This window comes from Gossypium arboreum, chromosome 10 (assembly GCF_025698485.1).
Source record: "Gossypium arboreum isolate Shixiya-1 chromosome 10, ASM2569848v2, whole genome shotgun sequence".
NCBI classification, from domain to species: Eukaryota; Viridiplantae; Streptophyta; class Magnoliopsida; order Malvales; family Malvaceae; genus Gossypium; species Gossypium arboreum.
The window spans coordinates 8,584,308-8,609,277 of record NC_069079.1 but is presented as its reverse complement, the minus strand read 5'-3'; the positions used below and the strand labels follow the sequence as shown (position 1 = coordinate 8,609,277).

At 33.5% G+C, this 24,970-nt stretch overlaps 4 protein-coding genes across 7 annotated transcripts; 2 read left to right on the top strand and 2 right to left on the bottom strand.

Annotated features, from left to right (window-relative positions):
• Positions 1-13: 13 nt before the first annotated feature.
• Positions 14-3,001, bottom strand: LOC108480966 (uncharacterized). Its single transcript, XM_017784125.2, has 4 exons — positions 2,533-3,001; positions 1,101-1,545; positions 829-944; positions 14-688 (listed from the first exon to the last, which is right to left on the bottom strand). Exons 1-4 carry the CDS (start codon positions 2,960-2,962, stop codon positions 240-242), a joined length of 1,440 nt encoding a protein of 479 aa, XP_017639614.1. The 5' UTR covers positions 2,963-3,001; the 3' UTR covers positions 14-239.
• A 1,293-nt stretch (positions 3,002-4,294) lies between these two features.
• On the bottom strand, positions 4,295-5,748 carry LOC108482414 (photosynthetic NDH subunit of subcomplex B 3, chloroplastic). Its single transcript, XM_017785542.2, has 6 exons — positions 5,428-5,748; positions 5,233-5,343; positions 5,090-5,146; positions 4,751-4,813; positions 4,610-4,672; positions 4,295-4,514 (listed from the first exon to the last, which is right to left on the bottom strand). The coding sequence occupies exons 1-6, from the start codon at positions 5,728-5,730 to the stop codon at positions 4,437-4,439; spliced, it is 675 nt and encodes a 224-aa protein (XP_017641031.2). The 5' UTR covers positions 5,731-5,748; the 3' UTR covers positions 4,295-4,436.
• A 2,016-nt stretch (positions 5,749-7,764) lies between these two features.
• Positions 7,765-13,286, top strand: LOC108480150 (tRNase Z TRZ3, mitochondrial). Its single transcript, XM_017783042.2, has 12 exons — positions 7,765-8,301; positions 8,519-8,608; positions 9,465-9,509; positions 9,597-9,651; positions 9,868-9,911; positions 9,999-10,391; positions 10,505-10,773; positions 10,860-10,983; positions 11,078-11,128; positions 11,428-11,831; positions 11,929-12,592; positions 12,937-13,286. Exons 1-12 carry the CDS (start codon positions 7,927-7,929, stop codon positions 13,243-13,245), a joined length of 2,823 nt encoding a protein of 940 aa, XP_017638531.1. The 5' UTR covers positions 7,765-7,926; the 3' UTR covers positions 13,246-13,286.
• Positions 13,287-15,272: 1,986 nt separating this feature from the next.
• Positions 15,273-18,436, top strand: LOC108480406 (putative methylesterase 14, chloroplastic). Of its 4 annotated transcripts, none has more exons than XM_053020455.1 (6): positions 15,273-15,573; positions 15,888-16,113; positions 16,654-16,893; positions 16,974-17,117; positions 17,206-17,340; positions 17,914-18,436. In XM_053020455.1, exons 2-6 carry the CDS (start codon positions 15,958-15,960, stop codon positions 18,184-18,186), a joined length of 948 nt encoding a protein of 315 aa, XP_052876415.1. In that variant the 5' UTR covers positions 15,273-15,573; positions 15,888-15,957; the 3' UTR covers positions 18,187-18,436. The 4 variants fall into 4 exon arrangements, with proteins under 4 accessions (XP_052876415.1, XP_052876414.1, XP_017638885.1 ...); XM_053020454.1 differs by having other exon boundaries at positions 15,274-15,573; positions 15,800-16,113; XM_017783396.2 differs by having other exon boundaries at positions 15,274-15,573; positions 15,706-16,113.
• The last annotated feature ends 6,534 nt before the right edge of the window (positions 18,437-24,970 follow it).

Here is a 24,970-nt window from a genome sequence, read left to right as displayed (position 1 = left end):
AGAGAAGGAACACTTCAAAAATCAATAAAACCATTCTCATTAAACTATTCCCCACTTTCCCAACTCATAATTTAAGTGAAAAACATTGATTCTCACGTCAGTAAATTAAGACATCTTAGGGCATAATCCTAAAAAATTGGACAACTTTTTTTACTAAAAAAAAAATAAATTAACAAGAAAATAATCATAACTTGCTATGAGGTAATAAAAAATAGTGACACAAGTTCCATCTACGTAAGTTAAACGAGATCTGATTCTGGATACTTCCAAGATTCTGGTTTGGAAATTTGCAGATATACCATCTGTGTATATCCATTGAATACGGATCTCTCAAGCCTATCTAAACCAAGCCGCTGAAACATGCGATATCGACCATCTTCAACAATAGGAGGAGGTGCACGGCCAGGATCATATCGACTTTGGTGGGTCAAAGATGGACCGGCTGTTGGTGGTAGCTCCCAATAAACATCAAGAATTGATTCGACAAACCTGCTATTCTGAAAATGTTCACCATAAGAGATTGTGGTCTTATTGTGGTTAAAATTATCTCGCATCTCCCCTCTAACACCCCACCATGCTTCATGTGGCCCACAAAGTTCATCTATATCAACAGCCTTCTCCCAAAACTTCTTTCTTTTTGATCGAATTCTGGCTTCATCGCTGTCCTTAAAGCAGCTATGGCCACCCCCTGAATAAACAAAGCTCATTATCAGGTACAAGACAATAACAACTTCAGAACACAAAGATTTGAAGATACTGAAAAAACGAGGGAGCACATGAATAATAAGTCAGGGATATAAATTACAGACAAAATGAAGGAGCATCTACCTCTAATGTAGAACTGGTCACAAATCTGCCTCAATGAATAATGATCTCCTGTTCCAGTATCATAATTGTCTTCAAAAACAAGATGGTGAAAGCCAGCTTTCAATGCCTGCTTTAGCCTGCGCATGAACCACATCACAAGAGAATAAGCACAACAACTCGAAAGCCAAAACTATAAAAGGTAAAAATCAAGACATTAAGTAACCTTCAATCATCTCAAGCAAAACCTTAAACTTGTTGAGAAAAGATCACCAATACTTAGCTGCATTAAGTACCTTTTCAGTTCATTTTGATGGTCATCAAAGAAGACAAGAACCCGGCTGAAATCAGAAATTCCATGAATCTTAAGTACCTTCTCCCAATCAACACTTCCAAAATCCACAAAATCTTTTCCAGCAAAGTATGTACAATTTCCATCAACATAAGCAGGGCCCTTTTTCATGTACTTCTCAGGATGTCGGGGTGTGAGCGAGATAATTGGTGTGTCAGGCATTGCTTGCCGCAGAACCCAAGTGGAATGCCCCTTGAACGCACCGCTCTCAATCATTATATCTGGTTTTAGCCGCCGGGTAATGAACCAAAGCCCAAAGCTGTGGTCAAAACCCATCCCATACAGATTGTTTTTGATAGGACGAGTTTCATATATTGGTACAAACTCCTCCAAGCCATTGATTAAATCTTTGGATGTCCATTCAACTGTTTTTCCGTGTTTCGATCTGCCTTTTCAAGGATACAAATTAAATGGGCACAAACCATGAGAGTTAAGATTTAAGAATTCAACATGAAATCAGGTCTTTAGCATGAAATAAAATAGTTTAAAAAAACCCAATCCAGTTTGATATTCAACCAAAAAAACCCCTCACTTTTAACACCATAAACTTCAACAAAACTAGCAAAGGAGGAAAATAATGCAAATGCCCTCAGTTTTGAGATGAGCAATTAAAACGCTTACATATAACAATTGACCAGAAGGAAACTGAAGACTAGTTCCCGCCTTCTTGTTAATCAACAAAAGAAAGGTTGAATCTCCTAAGAACTAAATACAGATGTATGAAACAAGAAGGTCTAATCAAATTGACTGTAAATGGGATTTTAATGCAACTTTATCGTTTTAGCCAAATTTTGTCAAAAGAGGATTCTGCTCCAAAACTAGTTGCTTAATGAAATTCAAAATTATCAACCCACATTTTTTATACAGCCCGGTGAATGTTTCATCGAAGATATGAAATACATTAAAGAGTTGCATGAAAAATTATTCCAGAAGCTTAAGCTTTTAGTAAAAGACCTAAGCTTTATATCTAAGCTCCAATACATGCATTGATGATAGAACATTTAATAGTAGAATCAAAATGTTCAGCTAATTAAAAAGATCTAATCCTTATATTTAAGCTTTAATAAAATGCATAAAAATAAAAGTTTTAATAATAGAATCAAAATGTTCAGTTATCTAATTACAGTCGAGAATAATTTTGTAAAAACTTTAATAGAAACAAACAAGCATCTGATCATGACAAAAAAAAGCATCTGATCTAACAACCAAATAAGGAGCGTAAAAAAATGAAAAAGAAAAGCACAACAATGGAAAAATGAAGCAACGCAACAACCAAACGGCTACCTCATTCAGCTAATGCAAATGAAAATAGAAAATGAGAAAGTTTTCAGATCCGATCTAAAACCCAAAAAATATCAGAGTAAAGCAAAACTTACACCAAGGAACGCCAAGGGATCCGAAATCGGAGTCAACCCCGTCGAGACCGAAGAGACTGACCCGAGAGATCGGGTCATAAGACGAGACGCAAACGAAGGAACGAGAGTTTAGCAGCAAAGAGAAAAGCGTGAAAACAATGAGAAGAAGGCAAAGGGAGAGGCAGAGACACGGCGATTTGACGAGACCGAAGCGAGAAATGTAATTGGTGGCCAAGAGATAGAGGTGTGGTTTCTTGGTTTTGGACTCGTCGGCGAGTGAGGTGGGGGATTCGGGGACGGGAGACACGGCGGAAGATGCGGCGGGGGAGGGAAATTCGAAATCGAGGTGAGGCTGAGAGCGGCGGGAAGAGAGGGTTCGGTCCAGCATAATGGGTGGGGCTTTTGGCGACGAGACTGAGTGAGATACGGTGTGGGGGTGACGGTTACTCATTTTTGGGAAGCTATAAACTGCTACTGTGGGCCTGCCTTCTTCATTAGCTTTATACTATTTACCAAGCAATTTACATGGAAAATTTATCTTGTGTGAAAAAAGAAGAAGTTAAATTAAAATTTTTTTTTATTGCGAGTATATTAAGGAACTACCAATTATTATTTATTGATTAATTTTTTAACAGACCATCGAAAATCAAATAAAATTTATTTATGATTTAGAATCTCAACTTTTACTATTAATGCCAAAGGCTCATTGACTTTCAATCCATATTTTTAATGTTTATATCTATCTTAATACATAACTATATTATTATACATAATATTTTAACTACCTTTAATATATATATATATATATATATATGATGTGATTTATTGATTAAAATAAATAAATAAATAAACTAAACACACTCGGATGATAATTACACACATGACAGATCCACTACATCACTAGAAGTCTACAATAATAATAAAAATATTTATTATTATTACTATTCCAATTTTATTAAAGGATGTAAAACCGAAAGAATATGATATAAACTAGAAACTATTATGTCAAATTATTAAGAATAAAATTATATGTAAAATATACTTGAATTCATCGTTGGAGATTGTTAAGAAGATTTTGATTTATTTGAACTATTCTTTTAAATAACGATTATTAAATACTAATTATGATATCTACACATTATAATTGCATTATATATTATACATATGTGCTCATAAGAGGAAGGATTGTATGAAACTTTGACGTGGAATACAATCCTTCCTCGTGCTCATAACTGAAAATTTTAATCTAACAAAGGATAGGTGAATGTTTAAAAAGATAATTTTGATATTGTGAGAAACATAGTTTGAAATGATAAAACTGAAGTAATTTTAATAAAAATATAGATATATATTTTAACTCCTTAGTTTGAAATGATATATAGAAGTTGTTTAACTTAAAATTATTAATTTTTATTTTAAAATTCATAATTTTATCTTAATTCATATTCGTTGACTAGATTGCCCAACTTCTGGATCCATTGTTGCTTGCTCCTCACTCAAACCTATCACTGCTATCTTTTACTGGTAAAGCACTAAAACTTAAACAAAGCACAAATATTATTTCTTTCACAAATTTACCTTTATTGATTAATAAAAGAATTTCACTAAGAAACTGCATTCCTAGTTTACCTTTTGGGCAGAAAGTTCCTATCCACTGTTACAAAATAATTTACTCTTTTTTTTCTTTTTTCCTTTTATATGTAAAATATTCTACAATATTATAAAAATTTCATAATACATGAGATCCATTTTGTATTTCATGTAATGTTTTTTGGTTCATTAATTCTTCTTGTAAATTCTCACACCTCTTGATTAAACATATAATTGTAAAAAGTGAGCATCATGGTAACAACACTTATCATGATCTTAAGATGACTACTTGAAAGAATTTTTTGTACAGCAAGTGCGAACAAAAAAGATGGTGTCTAGGGCTCCTCTGTAGGCAAAAATTTTTCGTAAGACCATTCATGTGCTTTCCATTCAGGCAGTTGTTGAATCACCAGCTGCATTGGACATGTTCATATCATTTTAATGACATTTTTTATTGTTCTAATTTATTAAATTTAAGAAAAAAAAAAGGTTGAGAAAGAATACAAACCAGGCCCTTTGAATCTGGTTTACCAACTATTGTTTGGCAGGCCAATCTCCAGTTTTTTGGTTTCTGCAAATAACCAATGAGGAGCACTTATATATACACACAAAGTGTTGAATAATGAGTTAATTGTAAGCTATAAAATACCTTCTTTAGATGTTCTTTCTCTTTGTCTGTTCGAGGGGTTAGTAGCTCTTTCCCTTCTACAACCTGAAATTGATGTATTCTAGTTTGATCTTCGAAATGAAATTGGAATTACAACCATAATCCCATTTTCCCCTTACAATTTCAGCTATTATTCCCCAAGTGAATGTTGAATACAAATATATATCCAATACGGAAATACTTTTTTTTCTTGGCTTAGAAGAAATGAAAATCACATTTATGTTGTTGAATACAAATATGTATCCAATACGGAAATACTTTTTTTCTTGGCTTAGAAGAAATGAAAATCACATTTATGTTGTAAAACAAAATAGGATTAACCTCAACCATGCAAGTTCCACAGGTCCCTCCTCCTGCACAGTTCAGCAGAGGTCTACCCTGAAAATGAACGCCAACCCCAAATTCATATTTTCTCAAACAGTGGTTTATACATGAACAGATATCGCTTAATTATATGAACTTACATATGGTCCATACAACTCCATGTTATTATCCAGCATTATATCTCTAAGTTTCTGCCCACCACAAGCCCTGCGAAAATGTACATCCGGGGTTCCATCTGGCAGCAAAACAGACTGAAAGAAAACAGCAAAATTTCCCATCAAATTGTAAATCCATGTTGAGCTAGCATTGGCATATACTATCACTTTTAAACTTACATGGACAAATGCAAAGTCAACAGCGGGAGGCTCGTCAGGCTCCTTGTCCTTGGCGGTGGATTCGCTGTCGGGGACGGTGCTAACAGCTCGGATTTTGGGTGTAGAGAAGCGGAGGTGGGTGGTACTGCTTCTGCTGCTGAAGTTGAATTTACGAGGCACTGAGGATGTAGTAGCTAAGCCATGGATGCTAAGCTGGAGAGTACCCATTGCAGATATTTGTAAAGATAATAAAAAAGTTCTTCTTCTATTGGTATAAGCATTAGATATATGTGTAATGTAGCAATTAATTTGATATGTTTGCATGCCGTTTTGTTTGTGTTATGTGTAGCAATAAGTGTGTGGTGGTTCTTTTTTATCTTATCTAAGACCAAGATTTAATGTGGGGCGAAGATTGATTGTGGGCCTTGTTTTGGGCTTAACAAATTGCCCAATTTATTAAGTGGCCATCACGAATAACTCTTATGGGTCAAATTTTGTTATTAACAAGTGGTTAGGTGCAATTAAAGGTGCTTATGGTCGAGTCGAGTTCAAAAAAAATTTAGGTCTATTTGTTAAGTTCGGATAAAAAATAAGCCTAAAATTTTATTCAAACCCAGCGCAGATAAAAATACTAAAATTCAGGCTTGGCTCGACACTCTATACTAATTTTTTATATTATTTTTTATATAAATTTTAAATACATCAAAAATGCTAAAAATACTAAAATTAATATTTTTCAATAAATTGAAAATAAATTTTAAAAAATATGTATATTTAAATATCACTAAGATAGATGCAACTTAACAAGTAAATGCTTCTAAAATAAATAATAATAAAATTAACAATAAAACAAATGTTATACAATATCCAAACAATAACAACAAAGTAAGTAGTAAGATAATAGTGAAATAGTAACAAAATAGAGAGAAAATAACAAGAAAATAGCATTAAAACAACAAAAATAGTAAATTTTTTTGTCCTTTTGTAAATTTGGACTGGCTCAAGCCAAAAATGCCTTATTCAAGGCCTAATCCATTTTTGCCCAAGCCAAATTTTCGGGCCTATAGTTTGCTTAAACTCTCCCACTTTTCAGACGAGCCTTCAGGTCGAGCCGAGTGACTTGACCCATGAGCAGGTCTAGGTGCAATAGTAAGACATATTACTTAAAACAAGTAAATTGATATAACATTATATATGTGATAATATATTTACCATATAAATTTTTTGAATATTAAAATTTAATAATATTAAAACTATAAATTTAAAAATAAATTTAATTTCATTAATTTTAAAACATAAAATTATACATTAAAAATAATAAAACATCTAACATTCATATTTTGAAAACAAATACATGAAAAATTGTTGACTGAATACTAGCTAGAGGTGTTCATGGGCCGGGCAGGGCTGGGCTCAACTAAAAAATCATGCCCATTTATTGGGCTCAATTTGGTCAGACCCAAAAAATGGGCCTAAAATTTTGTCAAAGCCATCTCAGTATTAATTTTTTATATTATTTTTAAATATATATAATACATCAAAAATACAAAATATCAAAATAAATATTTCCCAACAAATTAAAATAAATTTAAAAAATATGTAGACTTAAATAACACTAAGATAAATGTAACTTAACAAGCAAATGCTTCTAAAATAATAAAAAATTAACAAATGCCTTTAAAATAATAAGAAAATTAACAATAAAATAAATTTTATACAATATCCAAACAATAAAAACAAAATAATAGCAATATAATAGTAAAATGGTAGCAAAATAAGGAGAAAACAACAAGAAAATAACATTCAAAAAAAAAAATATGCAGATTTTTTTTGTCCTTTAGTGATTCGGGCCAGGCTGGGCCGGGCCCAAGCTAAAAATACCTTACCCGAGGCTCGGCTCATTTTTTAAACGGGTCTTATTTTTTTGTCCAAACCCATTTTTCGAGCCTATATTTTTACCCAAACCCTCCCCATTTCAAGCGGGCCTTCGGACAGGACCGGATAGCCTAGCCCATGCACACCTCTAATACTAGCACCATAACAGTGACAAGAATAAAGTATCACCAACTTTCGTTTAGTTTTTCATGAAAAAATAATAAAATTGAAGGGTAATTATGCCTTTTGGTATCTAAACTTGGCTTTAAGATGCATATTGGTACCTAAGAGTTTTCTTTAGTCCAATTAGGTACTTGAACTTGACTTTAAAGTTCAATTTAATACCTAAAGTTTATTTTGGTCCAATTAGGTATCTGAACTTGGCTTCTTGGTTCAAATTGATACCTCAATTTGATTTTTTTTTCAATTTAATAGTTACGATAAATGACTTATTTGCAAGTTCAGGTACCAAAATATATATTTACCCAAAATTGAATGATCCAAATGGCAGAGGGGCCAAGCCAGGTAAGGGTCCGATAGAACTGGGGAAAAGCCTTGAAAAAAGAGAGCGAAAAACCCTTGCAAAAACCTCACAAGCAGGCAGGTAAAGCTGAAGCCTCGTCCAACATTTTGGTGTTTAAAAAAATGCGATATGTTTCTCCGAATTTGCGCCTCCTCTTCTCTCCTCCTTTAAGACCCACTCTTTCTGTCCCTCTCTTCATCTCTAAACCCAATCCAAAACCCTTCTCGTTCTCCACTATCCTCGCTTCTTCTTCCTCAAAACGACCACGTTCCTTTTCCAATCTTTCCAGAAGAAGTAACAGCACTTTCAAAGACCGTAAAGGCGGAGGCAGAGATATGACTATGGAGGAAACAACTGGGCAGTCAAAGGACTCTTCTTCTTCTTTTGGGTTTAATAAAAGAAGGGCTGAAGGTCGAGATAAAAGTGATAGGCCTAAAAAGAATCCCCAGTTAAAAGAACGCAAGCTTAATCCTACTAATACTATTGCATATGTACAGGTACATTAAAAAAACTGTGGTTTGGAATTTTAGGCAATTTGAGTGATTTTCTAAAATGGGTTTGTGTTGTTTTTTAGATCGAAGTTGTGAATTTTGAGTAATTTCGTTTTAAAAAGTTTAGAACTTTTGGATAACAAATTGCATTATTTGACTTTTTAGTTCATTTTTAGTCATTGTTTCTGTTTAAAGCAGTTGAAGTTTTTATTACAATCTGCAGATTTTGGGGACTGGAATGGATACACAAGACACATCGCCTTCAGTCTTGCTCTTTTTTGACAAACAAAGATTTATTTTTAATGCCGGAGAGGTAAGCATTATGGCTTATTTACAATTTTAAGGATTTTATAGAGTGGAATGTAGTCCATACTTATTATGCATTTCTCATGTGTAGCTTCAGCACAATTTATATTGCATCTTCCAGCTTAATATAAAGCTCGTATTTCGTCATTATGCGTAAGAAATATTCTAACTCTGCTTAATGTATATAGTCCTAATGTGACTGGTGAGGAAAATATTAATCAAGGAAAGGCCTAGAAGAATCCTGGGTATTTTTATCTATTGAAATTGCTTCGTTTGTTCACTCAAAAAGTTTCTGAAAGTGCAATCCCAGCAATTACTGGTATAGTGGTATGTAGGAAGTATAGTGAACTCAAGTGTTATGGTTCCTAGTTAACTTACAATTACCTATAGTGTCACATAATTAATGCCTAAGCTGTTGTCTGGTCTTGTCCAATTACTATAGATCACAGAATCAAACACTTACTAGGACCAGAAGGATAGTGGTTCAGTTTCATGTATGCTTAACTGTGGATTTTGGCCAGTGGATACTGGCCTATTGTTCACTGCAATATAATCATGCATTGGATGCAATATTCTTTGTTCTTTTGCTGGATAAACAGATGGGCATTGCCCTTGTATTTTATGAGCTTAAGTTACCTTTTCTATGAGTTTAAATGTCAATGGCTAAGTTTCTTAAGTGGTGGTTGGCATCAACTTTGAATTGTCTTACCAATGACTATTTGGGCCTCAGAAGGTAGAATGGATCTAGGACAGTTTGTAAATGTTATGCAACATTGGCAGTGATGAAGTACGATAAAAGTCCTCTAGAAGACTTATGAGCTCTGACCAGTATTGTCGTTAATTATTAATTGCTGTTATGGCAGGGATTACAAAGATTTTGCACTGAGCATAAAGTAAAGTTATCAAAGGTATACACGTGTCTTTTGACATGAATATTTTTGCCAGTTTATTCGCTTTTGATCTAGAAAGATGTCTGATGTGGATTTTTTCTCCAGATAGATCACATATTTCTCTCACGGGTCTGCTCAGAAACTGCGGGTGGACTTCCAGGTTTTTCTTGAATCTTGTTTATAATGCTCTGTAGAAGTTTGATATATCATTATGTTTGAGCTTTACTTCTCTGTTTATTTTGAAAGATTCCTGGAGGTCCACACAGAAAAATTATTGCTAATTGCTTGAAGTAAGAAGCAATGATATTCTGTTAAAGACATTCTAGGCATGCAAAGGTTATTCCCTGAATTGTTGAGTTTAACTTCTTTCTCGTAGGTTTGCTGCTGACTTTGGCTGGCATGGGAGAAGAAGGGTATAGTGTGAGTGTCTGAATGATATAAAATATTTCACTTTTCCTTGACATTTTTGTCCCTATTACTTAAGTACTAGACTCTATTGCTGTAAAGGTCAAAATCTGGGGACCTTCAGATCTCAATTTTTTAGTTGGTGCAATGAAATCTTTCATTCCACATGCAACTATGGTTCACACCCAGAGCTTTGGACAGTCTCCCATTTCTGATGCTGCTGAAAATGTGACTGCTCCAATTAAAGCTTCAGATCCTATTGTTCTTGTCAAAGATGAGGTTGTCAAAATATCAGCAATTCTCCTACAACCTCATTGCTTAGAACAGTCCCAAATAAAGCCTGGTGAAATGTCTGTCTTATATATTTGTGAATTGCCCGAGCTTATGGGAAAATTTGACCCCAAAAAGGCTGCAGCTCTTGGCCTGAAAGCTGGGCCAAAGTATAGCGAGCTACAACATGGTAAATCAGTGAAGTCAGACCGCCTAGACATCATGGTGGGTGATCTGTTACCAAGGAAAATACTTGTGGTCTTATGCTTTTCATGCATCAGTTATTTGTCTAGTTACTATACTTTTTGACCCCTATAAATTTTCCTTGCTGTGCATAGGTTCATCCAGCTGATGTAATGGATCCTCCTGTTCCAGGTCCCATTGTCATCCTGGTTGACTGTCCCACAGAATCTCATCTACAGGAATTGTTATCCATAGAATGCCTCAATGGATATTATACAGATGTATCAAGTCACCTAACAGAGAGTACTAAGATGGTAAACTGTGTCATTCATTTGAGTCCTGCTTCTGTTGTAAGCAGTCCCAACTACCAGAAGTGGATGAAGAAATTTGGTTCAGCGCAGCATATTATGGCTGGACATGGAAAGTAAGTCGCTTCACTTCTTTCAGGGAACAGGTATTATGCATCATTGCCTATGAACTGATGATTTTCTTATTTATGTCACTCTGCAGGAAGACTCTTGAGGTTCCAATTCTAAAATCAAGTGCAAGAGTTACATCACGACTTAATTACTTATGCCCACAGTTCTTTCCAGCTCCAGGTTTCTTGTCTCTTCAGCACCTTAGTTCAAGTGAGGTCTGTTTACATTCTAGAATTGGCTTTTTTTACAATCAGGTTTATTATTCCATGAAAAGTTTGCATTCAACTTAGTAGTATTTTTTTTTATTAGGGTCCCACTTTGAAGATCTGTGAAAGTATTCCTGCTGAAAATCTGTTAAAGGTATTCTTCTTGGGGTGGCTGTCGCTGCTTCTTTTTCTTTTTTCCTTAAAAATGAAAGAAACGAACATTAAGAATCAATTTTCCTGCCAAAAAATGGCATTTTCTGTTCCATGAATCAAGTGAATAATTGGTTTGTTAGATTTTAGTATTAAAAGAAGTGAATCATTTAAGTGAAAAACATTTCCATGAATTAAGTAGATAACTGACTGTTTATATATATTGAGCTCTGGACTCTTCAAGAAAATTAATAGTGCAATAGTTTCCTCTTTAAGAGTTTTTCTTACTTACATTTTGGACAGTTCACATTGCGCCCTTATGCTCAACTGGGACTGGACAGATCACATATTCCAACTCCAATGGGTCAGTCTCAAGTAATTGATGAGCTTCATTTAGAAATTCCAGAGATTGCTGATGCTGCACAACATGTCAGAGAGTTTTGGCAGGAGCTTAAAGAAAGTAGAGAGGTATTACCTACTTCAAATGATAATGGAGTTGTGATTGAAGAACCATGGTTGACGGAAGATACCCTGCCTGGTTGTTTGGAGAACATAAGGAGAGATGACCTTGAAATTGTGCTTCTTGGTACAGGTTCATCTCAGCCTTCTAAGTATCGTAATGTTAGCTCTGTCTATATCAATCTTTTCTCCAAAGGAAGCTTGCTCTTGGATTGCGGAGAAGGGACCCTTGGCCAACTGAAAAGAAGGTAAAATTATCTCAAAATTTTAGTTAGGTATGATTAATATCACGGTCTTTCTCTTTTTCTCTCTTAACTCGTGGTTGCGTCTCTATTGAGAAAGCAGATATGGTGTAGATGGTGCAGACAAGGCTATTAGAAATCTAAAATGTGTTTGGATCTCTCATATTCATGCTGATCACCACACGGGTTTGGCAAGAGTGCTTGCTTTGAGACGTGATTTATTGAAAGGAGTGCCTCATGAACCATTACTGGTTATAGGACCGAGACAGCTTAAGCGATATTTAGATGCATATCAAAGACTTGAAGATCTTGATATGCAGTTCCTTGATTGTAGGAGTACCACAAAAGCTTCATGGGATACTTTCGTGAGGGATGGTGCATCAAATAATGATGGATCATCTCCACAAAGTCCAAGGCATTCAAATGCCAAAAATGAAAGCATGCAAGAAATTAATCAGACTCTGTTTGCTAAAGGTAGTCGTATGCAGAGCTATTTGAGGCAACCAGGCAGTCCAGTTGATCATTCTGCAGCTTATCCATTCCTAAAGAGCTTGAAGAAAATGCTAGGTGAAGCAGGATTAGAGGCTTTGATTAGTTTTCCTGTTGTGCACTGTCCCCAGGCATTTGGCATTGTCTTGGAAGCTGCAGAGCGTGTCAGCAGTGTCGGAAAAGTGATCCCAGGATGGAAGATTGTGTACTCCGGTGACACTAGGCCCTGTCCAGAACTGGTAGATGCATGTCGTGGAGCAACAGTTCTCATACACGAGGCAAGTTTTTATTGCATTAGATATTAATAGCATGTTTAATTGAGCTTCATTGTAACTAATAGTTCTGCCATCACCTTCCTTAGATAATACAATGCAAGTTTGTAAATTTAAACATACTTTCATGGAGGACATGACATACAATTAAGATATTTGATTAGTGCATTCAGATGCATTCGTATTCTCCATGTCTATCTGGTGTATAATCCAACTATTTAGGGTTCTTTAGTGGTTATTCAGCTTTGAGTTTAATTTGAAACTGGATCTCTTTTGTACTTGCATTAACCATCACCGTCACATTCTCAAAGCTAATTTGATTGACCAGCTTACACTTGATCATATTACAGGCAACTTTTGAGGATGGTTTGGTTGATGAGGCCATTGCTAGAAACCACAGCACAACCAAGGAAGCCATTGAAGTGGGGAACTCCGCTGGTGCTTACCGCATCGTCCTAACCCATTTCAGCCAAAGATACCCGAAAATTCCTGTATTTGATGAGACACACATGCACAAGACATGCATTGCTTTTGACATGATGAGTATTAACATAGCAGATTTGCCAGTGCTTCCCAAAGTTCTTCCATATCTTAAATTGCTTTTCAGAAATGATGTAGGAGTTGATGAGTCGGATGATATCCTAGATGCTGTGGTGTAAGCTTCTTGACATATAATGAATTAATTCTTTTACCATTTCCATATTTCTCTCATAATTTAAGAAGACCTTACATTGTTCATACCACTACCAGTTTTTAATTGTTTTAAGCTTGTCCATCACAGTTTGTAACCCTGGTGTCAAAGAGGAGTTGCCTGGGAAACAAATAGTAGCAAGTTTAAAAGATTGTGCCAATGATCTTTTAGTGATTGGTTAGTACTGAAAGAAGAAACCATAGAAGGAGAATATTACATAATCAAATTGGTAATATTCCAGCACTGAAAAATCTGAGTAGTTGAGTAAAGTTTAAGCTTCTAATGGATGAATCATGAATTGTCTTTTGTCTCACTTGGGGTTTCCATCTTATACTAAAAATTAAATAGAAATACAATAGCCATATGGTTTGGTCAAACACCACGATATTATTATTGGTTCTAAGGTCATCATTAAATTAGGCTCATAAACTAATTGAGGATCGAGGCAGGGACCTAAAACAGACAAAATTAATTGTGGTACATTTAACTTCACCCGCTTATACAAAATTAGACCAAATAAAATGTGGAAGACGCTCTGTTTATTCTACTATTTAAATTGGTTGTTGAATCCTAATCCTCTCTCTTTCTCACTAGGACCAGCAATAAAATCTAAAAATTTAAAGAAATTAGATCCATGGTTTAGAAGTTTAAATATCAGAATCAGCACTTTGGTGATTGCAAGGATTGTCATAAACCCCTAATTTCCCATTTATAGATTCAATTTTCAGTTCATATATGGAGAAAAAGAGGGTAAAAAGAGCAGACTCAGTTTGGTGGGTAGGAGAGGATAACTACAAAGCGATCTAATTAAAGAAAGAGGCCACACGGTGTTGGAATTGCTTGTACGAAGGGGGTTTTATTGAAAAGGGAATGAAAAAAAATGTTTGTTACGAGAAGGTAGGTTAAGATTTTCTGTAATCAATATTTTTTTCGCTTTAATTTTAAGGTCTAATAGGCTCCCTAAAACGGAATTTTTAAAATTTGGCTCTTCATAATTTATAAAATTTTAAGTTAATATATGATAAAATTATATTTGGGCCCATAAAATTGAAAAAATTATGATTTAATCTTTTAAAATATTATAAAGATATATATTATTAAAATAATAAAATTACATTTTAACTCTCATAAAAATATATAATTTAATTCAACCTCCCAAAAATTTCTATCTTTACTTTTGAATTTAGTCTCGCCTAATTTAAAAATTAACACTATAAATTAACTTCATTAAAATTAGATATGCTTTATCAATTAAATTTTATTTTAAATATTAAAATGTCACATATTCAAATTCAAGATTAATGGTACTATAAAAGATATCATTGATGATCAACTCCACATCACAAGATAATAACGATACATGGTTTGTTTTGAAATTGTGCAAATTATATTTTAAATAGCTCAAGTTTAAGGTTTTTTTTTTCTTTCATTCTTTTTTGTTTTGTGTGTCTTCTAATTAAGTACATGTAATTTGGCGCTTTATAATTTATAAAATTTTAAATTGGTAATAAAAAATTATACTTTGGTCCTCATAAAATATAAATTATTAAAATGGTAAAATTATTTTTTATTATCATAAAATATACAATTTAATTCCACCCTCTCCCCAAAATTTCAAGCTCCGTCAGTTTAAATATCAATATTAAAGCTAAACTCAAATACTAATCTAAATTTAAAAAATTTAAATACCAAATAATATATTAACCTTTTAAATACTAAACCTTCCTCTCCTTTCATACAGGAACTTAAAGCAAAGCGTGCCCCACAAGTTAAACAAACCTCTTTACTATTTTAGTCCATTTAAGACGTCCACCACATCAACTTCTTCTATAATTAAAATTAGATTGGCTCCACAACCTAAATACAATTACAAAAACAAATATTTATATTAATATTGTTAGAACTCAAAATCAATGAATAAAATACAAGACAAAACAGTGACTGCTCCTTCAACTCAAACCACATAATACTATAAGTATTATAATTATAATAATCATCTACCATGCAAGGGAGGGGGGGGGGGGGGTGTGTTTGATAAAAACAATCCAAAAATAAGACAAATGTCTCTCCTACTTACCCCAACCAAACTCTTTTCATTTTGTATTGAACACCATTTAGCAGTAAAACTGGAATAACCCCAAATCAACGGTCAACAAACAGTATAAATAACATTTCTTCATTTTGTAGACAAAGAGAGCAAAGCATTCAAAGTCTCTGTCTTTACCGTTGATAGAATTTGTATCCAAACCACAATAAATGTCACTTAATTTTAGTTGGCTGCCTCTGAATTAAGCAGGTCTCAACACATTTGTTTAATGTTTTTTTTTTATGCATTTATAACCTACTTCTTCTAACTCTTTATTTTTCTCCTCTTTCTTCTTATCTCTTTTTTCAACGATTTCTAAATATAAATAATGAAATCTTGAAGCTGAAAGGTTTTTGCTGTATACTAATTTTTGCTCACTGAAAAAAAACCCATCTTTCCTGGGGAATCTCTTGACTTTCTTCAACTTTCCTGGCAGAAATGATCCTTTAGCTTTCTGGGTTGTGTTAAAAAAAAAAAAAAACCTGTTTTGAGGTGTTGTGAAGAATGGGTAATATCATTTACAGGAGAAAGAAGGATAGCAAAGAAAATAATGGATCAAGAAGTAGGAGAACTGGGGGAAGGTCTCAGAGGAAAATGGCTGCAGAAGAAGAGCTTTTGCATAGGCAAGCTTTGTCTATGGTTCTTCATCAGCACCAATTGTCTCAGAGATTTGATGGATCCATGTCCAGGAGAATTGGCTCTACCAGCTCTAGAAGACACACTGATCCATTAGCTAATAATGAAAAAAAGGTGGTTTTTTTTTATTACTATTAATTGTTATTGAATACCGATATTAAATTACTTGGTGTGTTTCCAACTTTTCATCTCTAATCATTGTGTTAATTACTCTTTTAGTTGACTGGATCTATGCTGAAAAAGTGAGGTTTTGATGATTGATTGTAGAACAAGAGCAAAATATTGAGAGAAAAAAAAGATGCCAATCATGGTTCACTTCTTTTGCTTTTTCATTGAATAAGGGAAAATATTTAACCGATTCACTGTGCTTTGAGCTTTATATCTTCAAAGTAGATTCCAAGTCTCTAATACAATTTAGTTGAGAAGATAAAGATATCTTCTTCTTCTTTTTTCTGCTTTATTTTATTTTAATCCAATTTCAAAGTTTAAAAAAGAGGTCTTTTGTTATGGTCAATGTCAATGTAAAGGCAATCTGGGAACCATTCTTTATTTCTATTTGTGGATCATGCTCTCCATGAAAGCTTGTGAAAAAGGTCAGTGATAAACTTAATGAAAGCTAGGTGATTTGTGATACTATTTTCATGTTATTTGCAGGTGGTGGAGTCTCTTGAAAATATCAAGTTTAGAAGAGTTGTTCTGATACATGGAGAAGGGTTTGGAGCATGGTGTTGGTATAAAACAATTGCTCAGTTGGAGGAAGTGGGTCTTTTACCTACTGCTATGGATCTGACCGGTTCCGGTATTGATCTGACAGATACAAACACTGTCACTACATTAGCTGAATATTCAAAACCATTGATTCAATATCTAGAGGCCCTTCCCGAAGACGAGAAGGTAAGTGAGTATATTTGATATTCTCATGCATTTTATTCATCTGCTATGTTAATAATTTTGATTTCATGAATTATATGAAGGTTATTTTGGTGGGTCATAGCAGTGGAGGTGCTTGCCTTTCTTATGCATTAGAAAATTTCCCAGAAAAGATCTCCAAAGCAATCTTCCTTTGTGCTACAATGGTGTCTAATGGTCAGAGACCTTTCGATGTGTTTGCAGAAGAGGTATTTTTATCGATGCCTTGTTGCCGTTTCTTGTACATCAAGTAATTACATTAAGTCTATGTTACTTCAACTCTTCATTTTGTTGCAGCTTGGTTCTGCTGAACGTTTCATGCAAGAGTCAGAGTTTTTGATTTATGGAAACGGAAAAGATGAGCCACCTACAGGGTTCATGTTCGAGAAACAGTTAATGAAAGGGATATATTTCAACCATTCACCAACAAAGGTACTTTTACAGCCTTACAGGTCAAGAACATCATACCAGTGAACCTCGTAAATCTTGAATATCCATTTTTTTTTCCCTTTGCAGGATCTCCACCATTCTGTAAGCTAGATGTTTAAGATTTATTGTTCTGCTTATTCATTTGTGGCAACTGAACAACGGTTATTGAAGTTGTATTGGAAATAAGAGCACCATAGAATTAAATGTTTGAAGCTTTAGCTATGAAGTATGCATATTATGGCCATTTTTGGGCCAATCAATGTTGTGTATGTCACTTCTGTTATTTGGTGTAGTCTTACATTATGGTTAATGAAATCTAGTGCTGCAATCGTTTGCATGGACAACGTAACATGAAAGGAGTTATATCATTAGACTTTTTGAACAAGAGGTGATATATGTCAAAACTCAAGATACCGTAGTTTCTGATGATTCGTGTTGGTTTTATTGGTGAATATTACGTTGCATTTTAACATGTTAATACCATGCTCGAGTCTAAATGTTGTGTGCTCGAGTCTAAATGTTGTGTGCATTTATAGAATCATATTATTCTAACATGATATTTGGTTTCTATTCCAGGATGTAGCTTTAGCCATGGTTACCATGAGACCTACTCCACTGGGTCCTATAATGGAGAAACTGTCACTGTCCCCCGAGAAGTACGGAAGTGGACGGCGGTTCTACATTCAGACATTGGATGACCGAGCTCTTTCACCAGATGTGCAAGAGAAACTAGTAAGAGAGAACCCACCAGAAGGAGTTTACAAGATTAAAGGGAGTGATCACTGCCCATTCTTCTCAAAGCCTCAGTCGCTTCACAAAATTTTAATAGAAATTGTTCAGATTACTTAGCTTAATTTCAATAAAGAAGAGAAAAGAAAAGGGACCATATTCTTTAACCTTTATTTCTATTTGTCTCACAGAACACAACTGTTTGTTCATTGTACGGCTCTTAAACTGTCATATGCCGTTCTTGTATGTACAACTACCTTTCTGTAATTATTTTTTTTTCCTTGCAGTAAAGAGAAAAGCTGTTATACACTTGCATCCTTGTAATTTACATTTTCTTCTAGCAATGCATTGACTTCTTTTTTATTAAGAACCAATTAAGTACTACCTTAGTTGCTGTAAGCTGGAAGTTGTAGGTTATGCTTCAGCCTATAATATCATAAAATTTAATTAGCCAGGGTCTGGACTTGGAAGGGTTTAGGAAATGTACCAAAAAAGTTATTAATGTATTGAAGGTCCTTGTACCATGCAATATTTACGAATTTAGGCCATTACTATAATTTGATATTTCTAATCCTTCGAAATATGAATTTTCAATTTCGAGATCAACTTTTTTCTGATAATATTGTCAAATAGACTTACAGTTTAGAACATAAGATAATACGACATATGAAAATAAGAAATATCCACTTATGGAAGATCCAGCTCCAGCCCATAGCTAAGGTCAGTATGGTTCAAAGTAAACTTCTAAGCACCTTGGATCATACAACAACACCACCACCGATAATTTATCATCATTATTCTTTGATCCATACACTTCTTTCCAAATGTAGACCACACACGATTGCTTGCTGATGCATGCTCTTGCCAGTCTAATAAGGTAATTAATCTAGTACCAGGTAAGGACTATTCAAGAACATGTTATGTAACAGAACCATTATCCTTCATATTATGAGCTGCTGGATGCTGAACAAAATGTCTATTGGAACCTGCTGAATGGTATCATCGATATGACATTGTAGTAATACTGCACGTGACATCAATACTGAATCAATCCATTACAGATAGACTAACCGTTTTCTGATGGAATATTATGTCCACTGCTTCCATGAGGTACGTTGCTTTTCATTTCTCCTTGGGTTAACTAAAAGACCATATGCAGAAGTGACATACATTAGCTTCCTTAGTTCTTGCAAATTCAATCATAACAACTTGATAAAACAACTGTATCCCAAACCTATAGATACTTCCCAATACAGGATATTCATGTGCAGAAGCATTAATATCTTCGCTGGGATTATTGGAGGCCTGTGCAGATTGTAACACAGAGGGAGTCGAGCGCTCCTCACTAGCTTGTGTAACATCAGAACGATGAAGAGGGGCTCATACTCCATGATCAGTAACCTGAACCATGCAGTGCCTTTTTTATGAACTTGTTATCTGAAACACTTTTTGTATCAACATCACATTCCAGAGCAGCAATATTATTAGAGACATTACCAATCATACCCAATCGTGAATTTGTAGGTCGTAGAGGTCTCTTGACATTGTCCAGACTCATAGTTTCAGTTTTCTGCCGGCCTGGACAGCTGCTGAAGATTTGATTTTGGCTCGTTTCATTACTCAAAAGTATGTTCTAATGAACTTTCCACCAGCCTCCTGTTGTTGACGTTGTCTCGCAGCAGTTGAACCAGGTGAATTTGCTACAGAAGATGATGCACCTTGCTGTTCAGATTCACCCTTGAGACCTAGGAAATTTAAAACAAGAATCATAATTTGCATTCAGTAATTTGAAAGGGGGGGGGGGTGCAATTCAAAAACCGGCTGCACAAGCACATATAAAACACATATCAATGAAGTAGAATAAAACTTGAATATAGTTAACAATGGATGAGTGAGTGGACAGGAGACAAACAAAAGGCAAACATCTTACATGAGGAGCAGGTCGTTCTTTGGGTTTTAGAAGGATCTTTTTCTTCCAGAATCAGCAGAAAAAGTGATTCCAATTACAAGACCATCAACGCCACGGACTGCAATTCAACTAATTAAGTAAAATACGGGGTAAATAAATGAAAAAAATAAGTTAAACTATTACACTATTTAGGTTAAATTATACAATTGATTCCCATATTTTTTAATTTTGAATAATTTAATTTTTTTTATATTCTTTTAACTTTCTTTCTGTTTTTTTTTATTCTCTTCTGCTTCCCCCTCTATTTTCCTCATCTCTTTTAAGATAACTTTTTTATGTTTTCTATTTGTTAAAACTAGTCCCTGTACTTTAAAACTAGTCTCTATGCTTCCCTGAAAGTGATTTCTGTCAATGAGGGTGTAAACGTACCCAAACCAAGGATCCAAATTCGTAATCAGTCTCACAATAACTTTTACTGCATCAGTTTTAGAAGAGCCAACTTCATAAGACAATAAGCATGGTGGATCTGGACCATAAACCACTTTGAAAGGAGAAGTACCAAATGCAGTATTTATATATAGAATATGTATTTGTGAAAAAAGTAGATTTAGGCTTAGTCTGGATAAGTAGTGCATTTATCTCTGGTGAAATTAGTTACTATAGCGGTAGAGTGTGTATTTGAATTCAAATGCAATTGTAAGAGTGAGGTGAAAATAGAAAATAACTATTAAGAAAATTAGATTAGAAATATATATAATAGTGTTATAAAATAAAAAGAGATGGGGAGAATAAAGAACAAAAAAAAATGAGAGCAACAAAGAATGAACTTTATTGATCAAAAGGGATGATTACAATGCTCCATCAGAATCTCCATTTATAGGCATAAGAAGTATAAAAGAAGTAGAGATCTAATTCTAATAACTATTAGAATTTAAAGTATATAAAAACTTTATCTTGATCATGATGGACATCCACTTAATAAAATATTCATAACACTCCCTCTTGGATGTCCATTGGTAGATAATGTGCCTCGTTAAAACCTTATTATAAAAACCTAATGAAAGAAAAAGAGTACACGATCTATAATACACATAATATGCTGTCTCATTAAAAACCTTATTAGGAAAACCCAATGGGATAAAACCTCGGTTAAGGGAAAAAGAGTACAATGTGTATTTACTCCCCCTCATGAAAACATAACATACTTTCTCATTTTCTACGTATTCAATCTTGATTACTAGTTTTTCAAATGACTATTTGAATGTATTGCAAAGCATTTATAGCACCATTCTTTTGAAAATCATGAGTGAGGGAAAATTTTGAGGAAACATATTTTGATCTCTTCTGGAATTTCAACAATAATCATAGCAAACTTTAATTATGATCCTTCTATAAAAATACAAATAGGTATTTTGGATCATTTTATAATCCTCTTTCATCTACTATTGACTAAGTCAAATTTACCACATATGTTCAATTATTTCAATTCATATAAATGAAAAATTTCCCAAGAATTTTAATATGCTTCTAGTATTTTAAATTCTTCAAGAATTTTAAAATAAACTTTACTATATAGTGATTCATAAAAGGTTGTAACAATATCCATTAGAAGCAAGTTAAATCGTTTATGAATTGTCAATTTAATAATATATCTAAAGGTTATTGCGTCCACCACAAAAGAATATTATATCTTTTCGTAATCAATGCCAGGACTTAGCGAAAACATTCATATTTTTATTCCGCTTTTGCAAAACTACTCTAATTGCACATTTACTGGCTTTATACCTTTAGATATTTGGACTACTGGTCCAAAAACTCCTCGAATTTAATTGTACTTGAGTTGCATCTTTCTATTTTGATCAATTTATTCCATATCTATATTTCTCAATAGATTTATTTAAGATCCTCCTTTTATTTCATTATTTCAATAATAATAGTGCATGCAAAATCATTGTCGACCACTTTTATTATTCGATTTCATATTTTCTCGAATTGACATAACTTATCGAGATCTCTTATTTTCATTATTTTAAAATTCAGTTTCAGGTACTGAATCTCTTTTGAAGTTTTAGTTATGTCTTGGATCTCTTCTGGAGCACCTGCCTCCACTAAATGACCATCTAGAAGAATTTTCATCTTTGGAACCGATCAATGTATTATTTATTCTAATTGATTGTCCTACTTGGACTTTGATTCAAATTAAAATATTAGATGGTATATAACACTTGGTTATTCTCATTAAGGTTGTAAATACATCTAACAGTTAACTTGTAATGAGTTATCCTTATTGAACTTCTGGTTTAATTACTCTCGCCCTAACTCATTACAAGTTATTGTTTCTCTCCCTCTAATGTTGGGAAAATTATTGAATCAAAATTGTAATCACAAAGAAACTTGTAATTAATATATATTTTCAACTTTCTTTGAGGATTTACTTATCTTTGTGCGTTGTGGTGGAGCAATTGGAACAAATACACACAAACAAAAATTCAAAGATGAGAAATATTTAGGAATTGATCAAAAACCAATTATAATGGGGAGTATTTATAACTTATTGGCTTGATGCGTACAACACGTAAATCAACATAATCTCATGTTGAAATAGAAAGTTTAGTTCTCATAAGTAATGCTTTAGCTATTAGTTGGAGGCATTTGATAGACAATTCAGCTAAATCATTTTGTCTGTGAACATGAGCTATAGGATGGTCAACTTTTATTCCAATTGACATACAATAATCATTAAAAACTTGGGATGTAAACTCACCAACATTAGCAAGATGAATTGTTTTAATAGTATAATCTGAAATTAATCATTTAAACAAGCAATCTTGCAAATGACAGGTTGCGAGTTGATAATGCATGTGATTATTTTGTAGATCCATCTACAAAAATCATATAATATCAAAACCATCCACATGGTGGAAGAATGGGCCCATATTCATTTCAGAAATGCAAAATATTAAATCTCAACTTTAGCTAGTGAATTTCTAATAATCAATTTTCATTGAGAACAAACAACAAATGAGAATTATTTAAATTAAAGAATCTTTTAGTTCTTTAATTGAATGTCCATATGAATTCTCAATTAATTTTCACATCATTTATAATCCAAGATGGTCCAAATGGTCACGCCAAGTAGTAAACACATTTGTATTAGTAAACTTCTGGCATGTGTTTCAATTGTACTAAATTGTAACAAATTGATAATTTTATTATCATTCATTTTAATTTGTATTCACATATAAGTACTATTGTGACATTTACTACTGAAAATGTTTAAATCAATGTGAAGTCTATAATGCCACCAAGTAGAGGTGTGCATGGGCCAGGTTCGGGCCGGGCCCATAAAAAAATTTAGGCCCGTTTACAAGGCCCGGGCCCGAAATATGGGCCTAGAATTTTGTCCAAGCCCGGCCAGGAAAAAAATTGATAGGCCCGAGCCCGGCCCGGCCCGGTTATATTTTTTGCTTTTTTATAAAATAAAAACTTTAAAAATAAAAATTTAAATACATTTAAAACATAAAAACAAATATTAAAACAAATAAAAAACAAGATAAACAATTTTAAAATAATACACAAATTAAAAATATAATAAAAAGTAGTTATATTAAAATTGAAACAAATTAGAACTAAAATAATAACTAAATTAATAACAAAACAAAAAATTTACAATATCAAAATAATATTAAAAACGACAACATATAACATAATAAATAGCTGTAAAAGAACAATAAAATACGACAAAAAATAGCAGCAAAATAGCACCAAAACAACACCCAAACAACACCAAAACAACACCCAAACTGCAGCAAAACAGCAGTGAGCTAGGGATTTGCTTAGAAATGGGAATAAAGGGAGGAAGGAAGCAGCAGGAGGAACTAAACGAAAATGAAAAAAAAAAGAGAAAAGTTACTTAAACTTAAAAATAAAAAAGGGAAAAAAATATAATATTAAAATCGGGCCGGGCCGAGCCGGGCCGAGCTCGGGCCAAAAAATTCTTACCTAAGGCCCGGCCCGTTTTTTAAACGGGCCTCGTTTTTTGTCCAAGCCCATTTTTCGGGCCTATATTTTTACCCAAACCCTCCCATTTTTTGGGCCGGGCCGGGCTGCCTGGCCCATGCACACCTCTACCACCAAGTCAGTAAATATAATTTCCAAATAATTGTATGCAATATTCGCTTCAGGGAATATGTTAAAATCTTCAAATGACCAAAAATCTATTAATAGCAAACTTTGAGATTGAATTTTATTTTCCATGTGTATAACAGGTACATAACCAATGACTTTTCATACATAAGTTTTCTCTCTTGCAAGTTCTCATCAGTAATATTTTACCACGTAATTTTAATTGAATACTTATTCTGAATACTATTGAGTTATACTCACAGTTTTTAAAAAATACTTGCAACTTTAGATACATCCAACCATAATAAGCTTTAGATAGAATTATCATATTCTATTACACATGAGTATATCTTTCACAATCAAATATTTTGCTTTCAACCCTTTAATCGGGATGATGACAAAATAATATCATAAAGATTATAAATTAATAACTCAATACCCTTTTTATTCATATGAAATATAGTATTTTCTTCATTCACAATCTCAATTTGAGATCTATTACAAATAACTTTTAAAAGTAATGCATTAACCATCACAAATTTTGTGCTTTTTAGATAGTAATATATTAGCTCTTCTAGAGCTTTCAACTAATTTTATACTATCAAATATTGGGATAATATTTGTTTGTTTCAATATCAAATAAGATAAATATTTTCTATCTATGATGATAAAATTTATTACTATATTCTCATATCCTTCCTCAAAGAATTTTAACAAAAACAAAATATTTAGGCATATGCAGGGGCAGAGCCAGGGGGGCTGGCATGGGCCCCGGCCCCCCTAAAATGTAAATTTGCTCTTTTAGGCCTTAAATTTTTTTAAAAATTTTAAATTAGTAAAGGTAAAATTGTAATTTGGCCCCCCTAAAAT

What these genes read in the sequence shown, in the direction of transcription:
- LOC108480966 (XM_017784125.2), bottom strand. Translation starts at nt 2,962, where the DNA reads ATGAGTAACCGTCACCCCCACACCGTATCTCACTCAGTCTCGTCGCCA. An exon ending in ATCCCTTGGCGTTCCTTGGT is followed by an intron (nt 1,546 to 2,532) that starts GTAAGTTTTGCT and finishes ATCCTTGAAAAG; the next exon opens with GCAGATCGAAACACGGAAAA. An exon ending in CATCAAAATGAACTGAAAAG is followed by an intron (nt 945 to 1,100) that starts GTACTTAATGCA and finishes GTTCATGCGCAG; the next exon opens with GCTAAAGCAGGCATTGAAAG.
- LOC108482414 (XM_017785542.2), bottom strand. Translation starts at nt 5,730, where the DNA reads ATGCAAACATATCAAATTAATTGCTACATTACACATATATCTAATGCT. An exon ending in TGGAGTTGTATGGACCATAT is followed by an intron (nt 5,147 to 5,232) that starts GTAAGTTCATAT and finishes GTTCATTTTCAG; the next exon opens with GGTAGACCTCTGCTGAACTG. An exon ending in GTGGAACTTGCATGGTTGAG is followed by an intron (nt 4,814 to 5,089) that starts GTTAATCCTATT and finishes CATCAATTTCAG; the next exon opens with GTTGTAGAAGGGAAAGAGCT.
- LOC108480150 (XM_017783042.2), top strand. Translation starts at nt 7,927, where the DNA reads ATGCGATATGTTTCTCCGAATTTGCGCCTCCTCTTCTCTCCTCCTTTA. An exon ending in TTATTTTTAATGCCGGAGAG is followed by an intron (nt 8,609 to 9,464) that starts GTAAGCATTATG and finishes CTGTTATGGCAG; the next exon opens with GGATTACAAAGATTTTGCAC. An exon ending in CAACAGTTCTCATACACGAG is followed by an intron (nt 12,593 to 12,936) that starts GCAAGTTTTTAT and finishes ATCATATTACAG; the next exon opens with GCAACTTTTGAGGATGGTTT.
- LOC108480406 (XM_053020454.1), top strand. Translation starts at nt 15,868, where the DNA reads ATGGGTAATATCATTTACAGGAGAAAGAAGGATAGCAAAGAAAATAAT. An exon ending in TAGCTAATAATGAAAAAAAG is followed by an intron (nt 16,114 to 16,653) that starts GTGGTTTTTTTT and finishes TGTTATTTGCAG; the next exon opens with GTGGTGGAGTCTCTTGAAAA. An exon ending in TCAACCATTCACCAACAAAG is followed by an intron (nt 17,341 to 17,913) that starts GTACTTTTACAG and finishes TTTCTATTCCAG; the next exon opens with GATGTAGCTTTAGCCATGGT.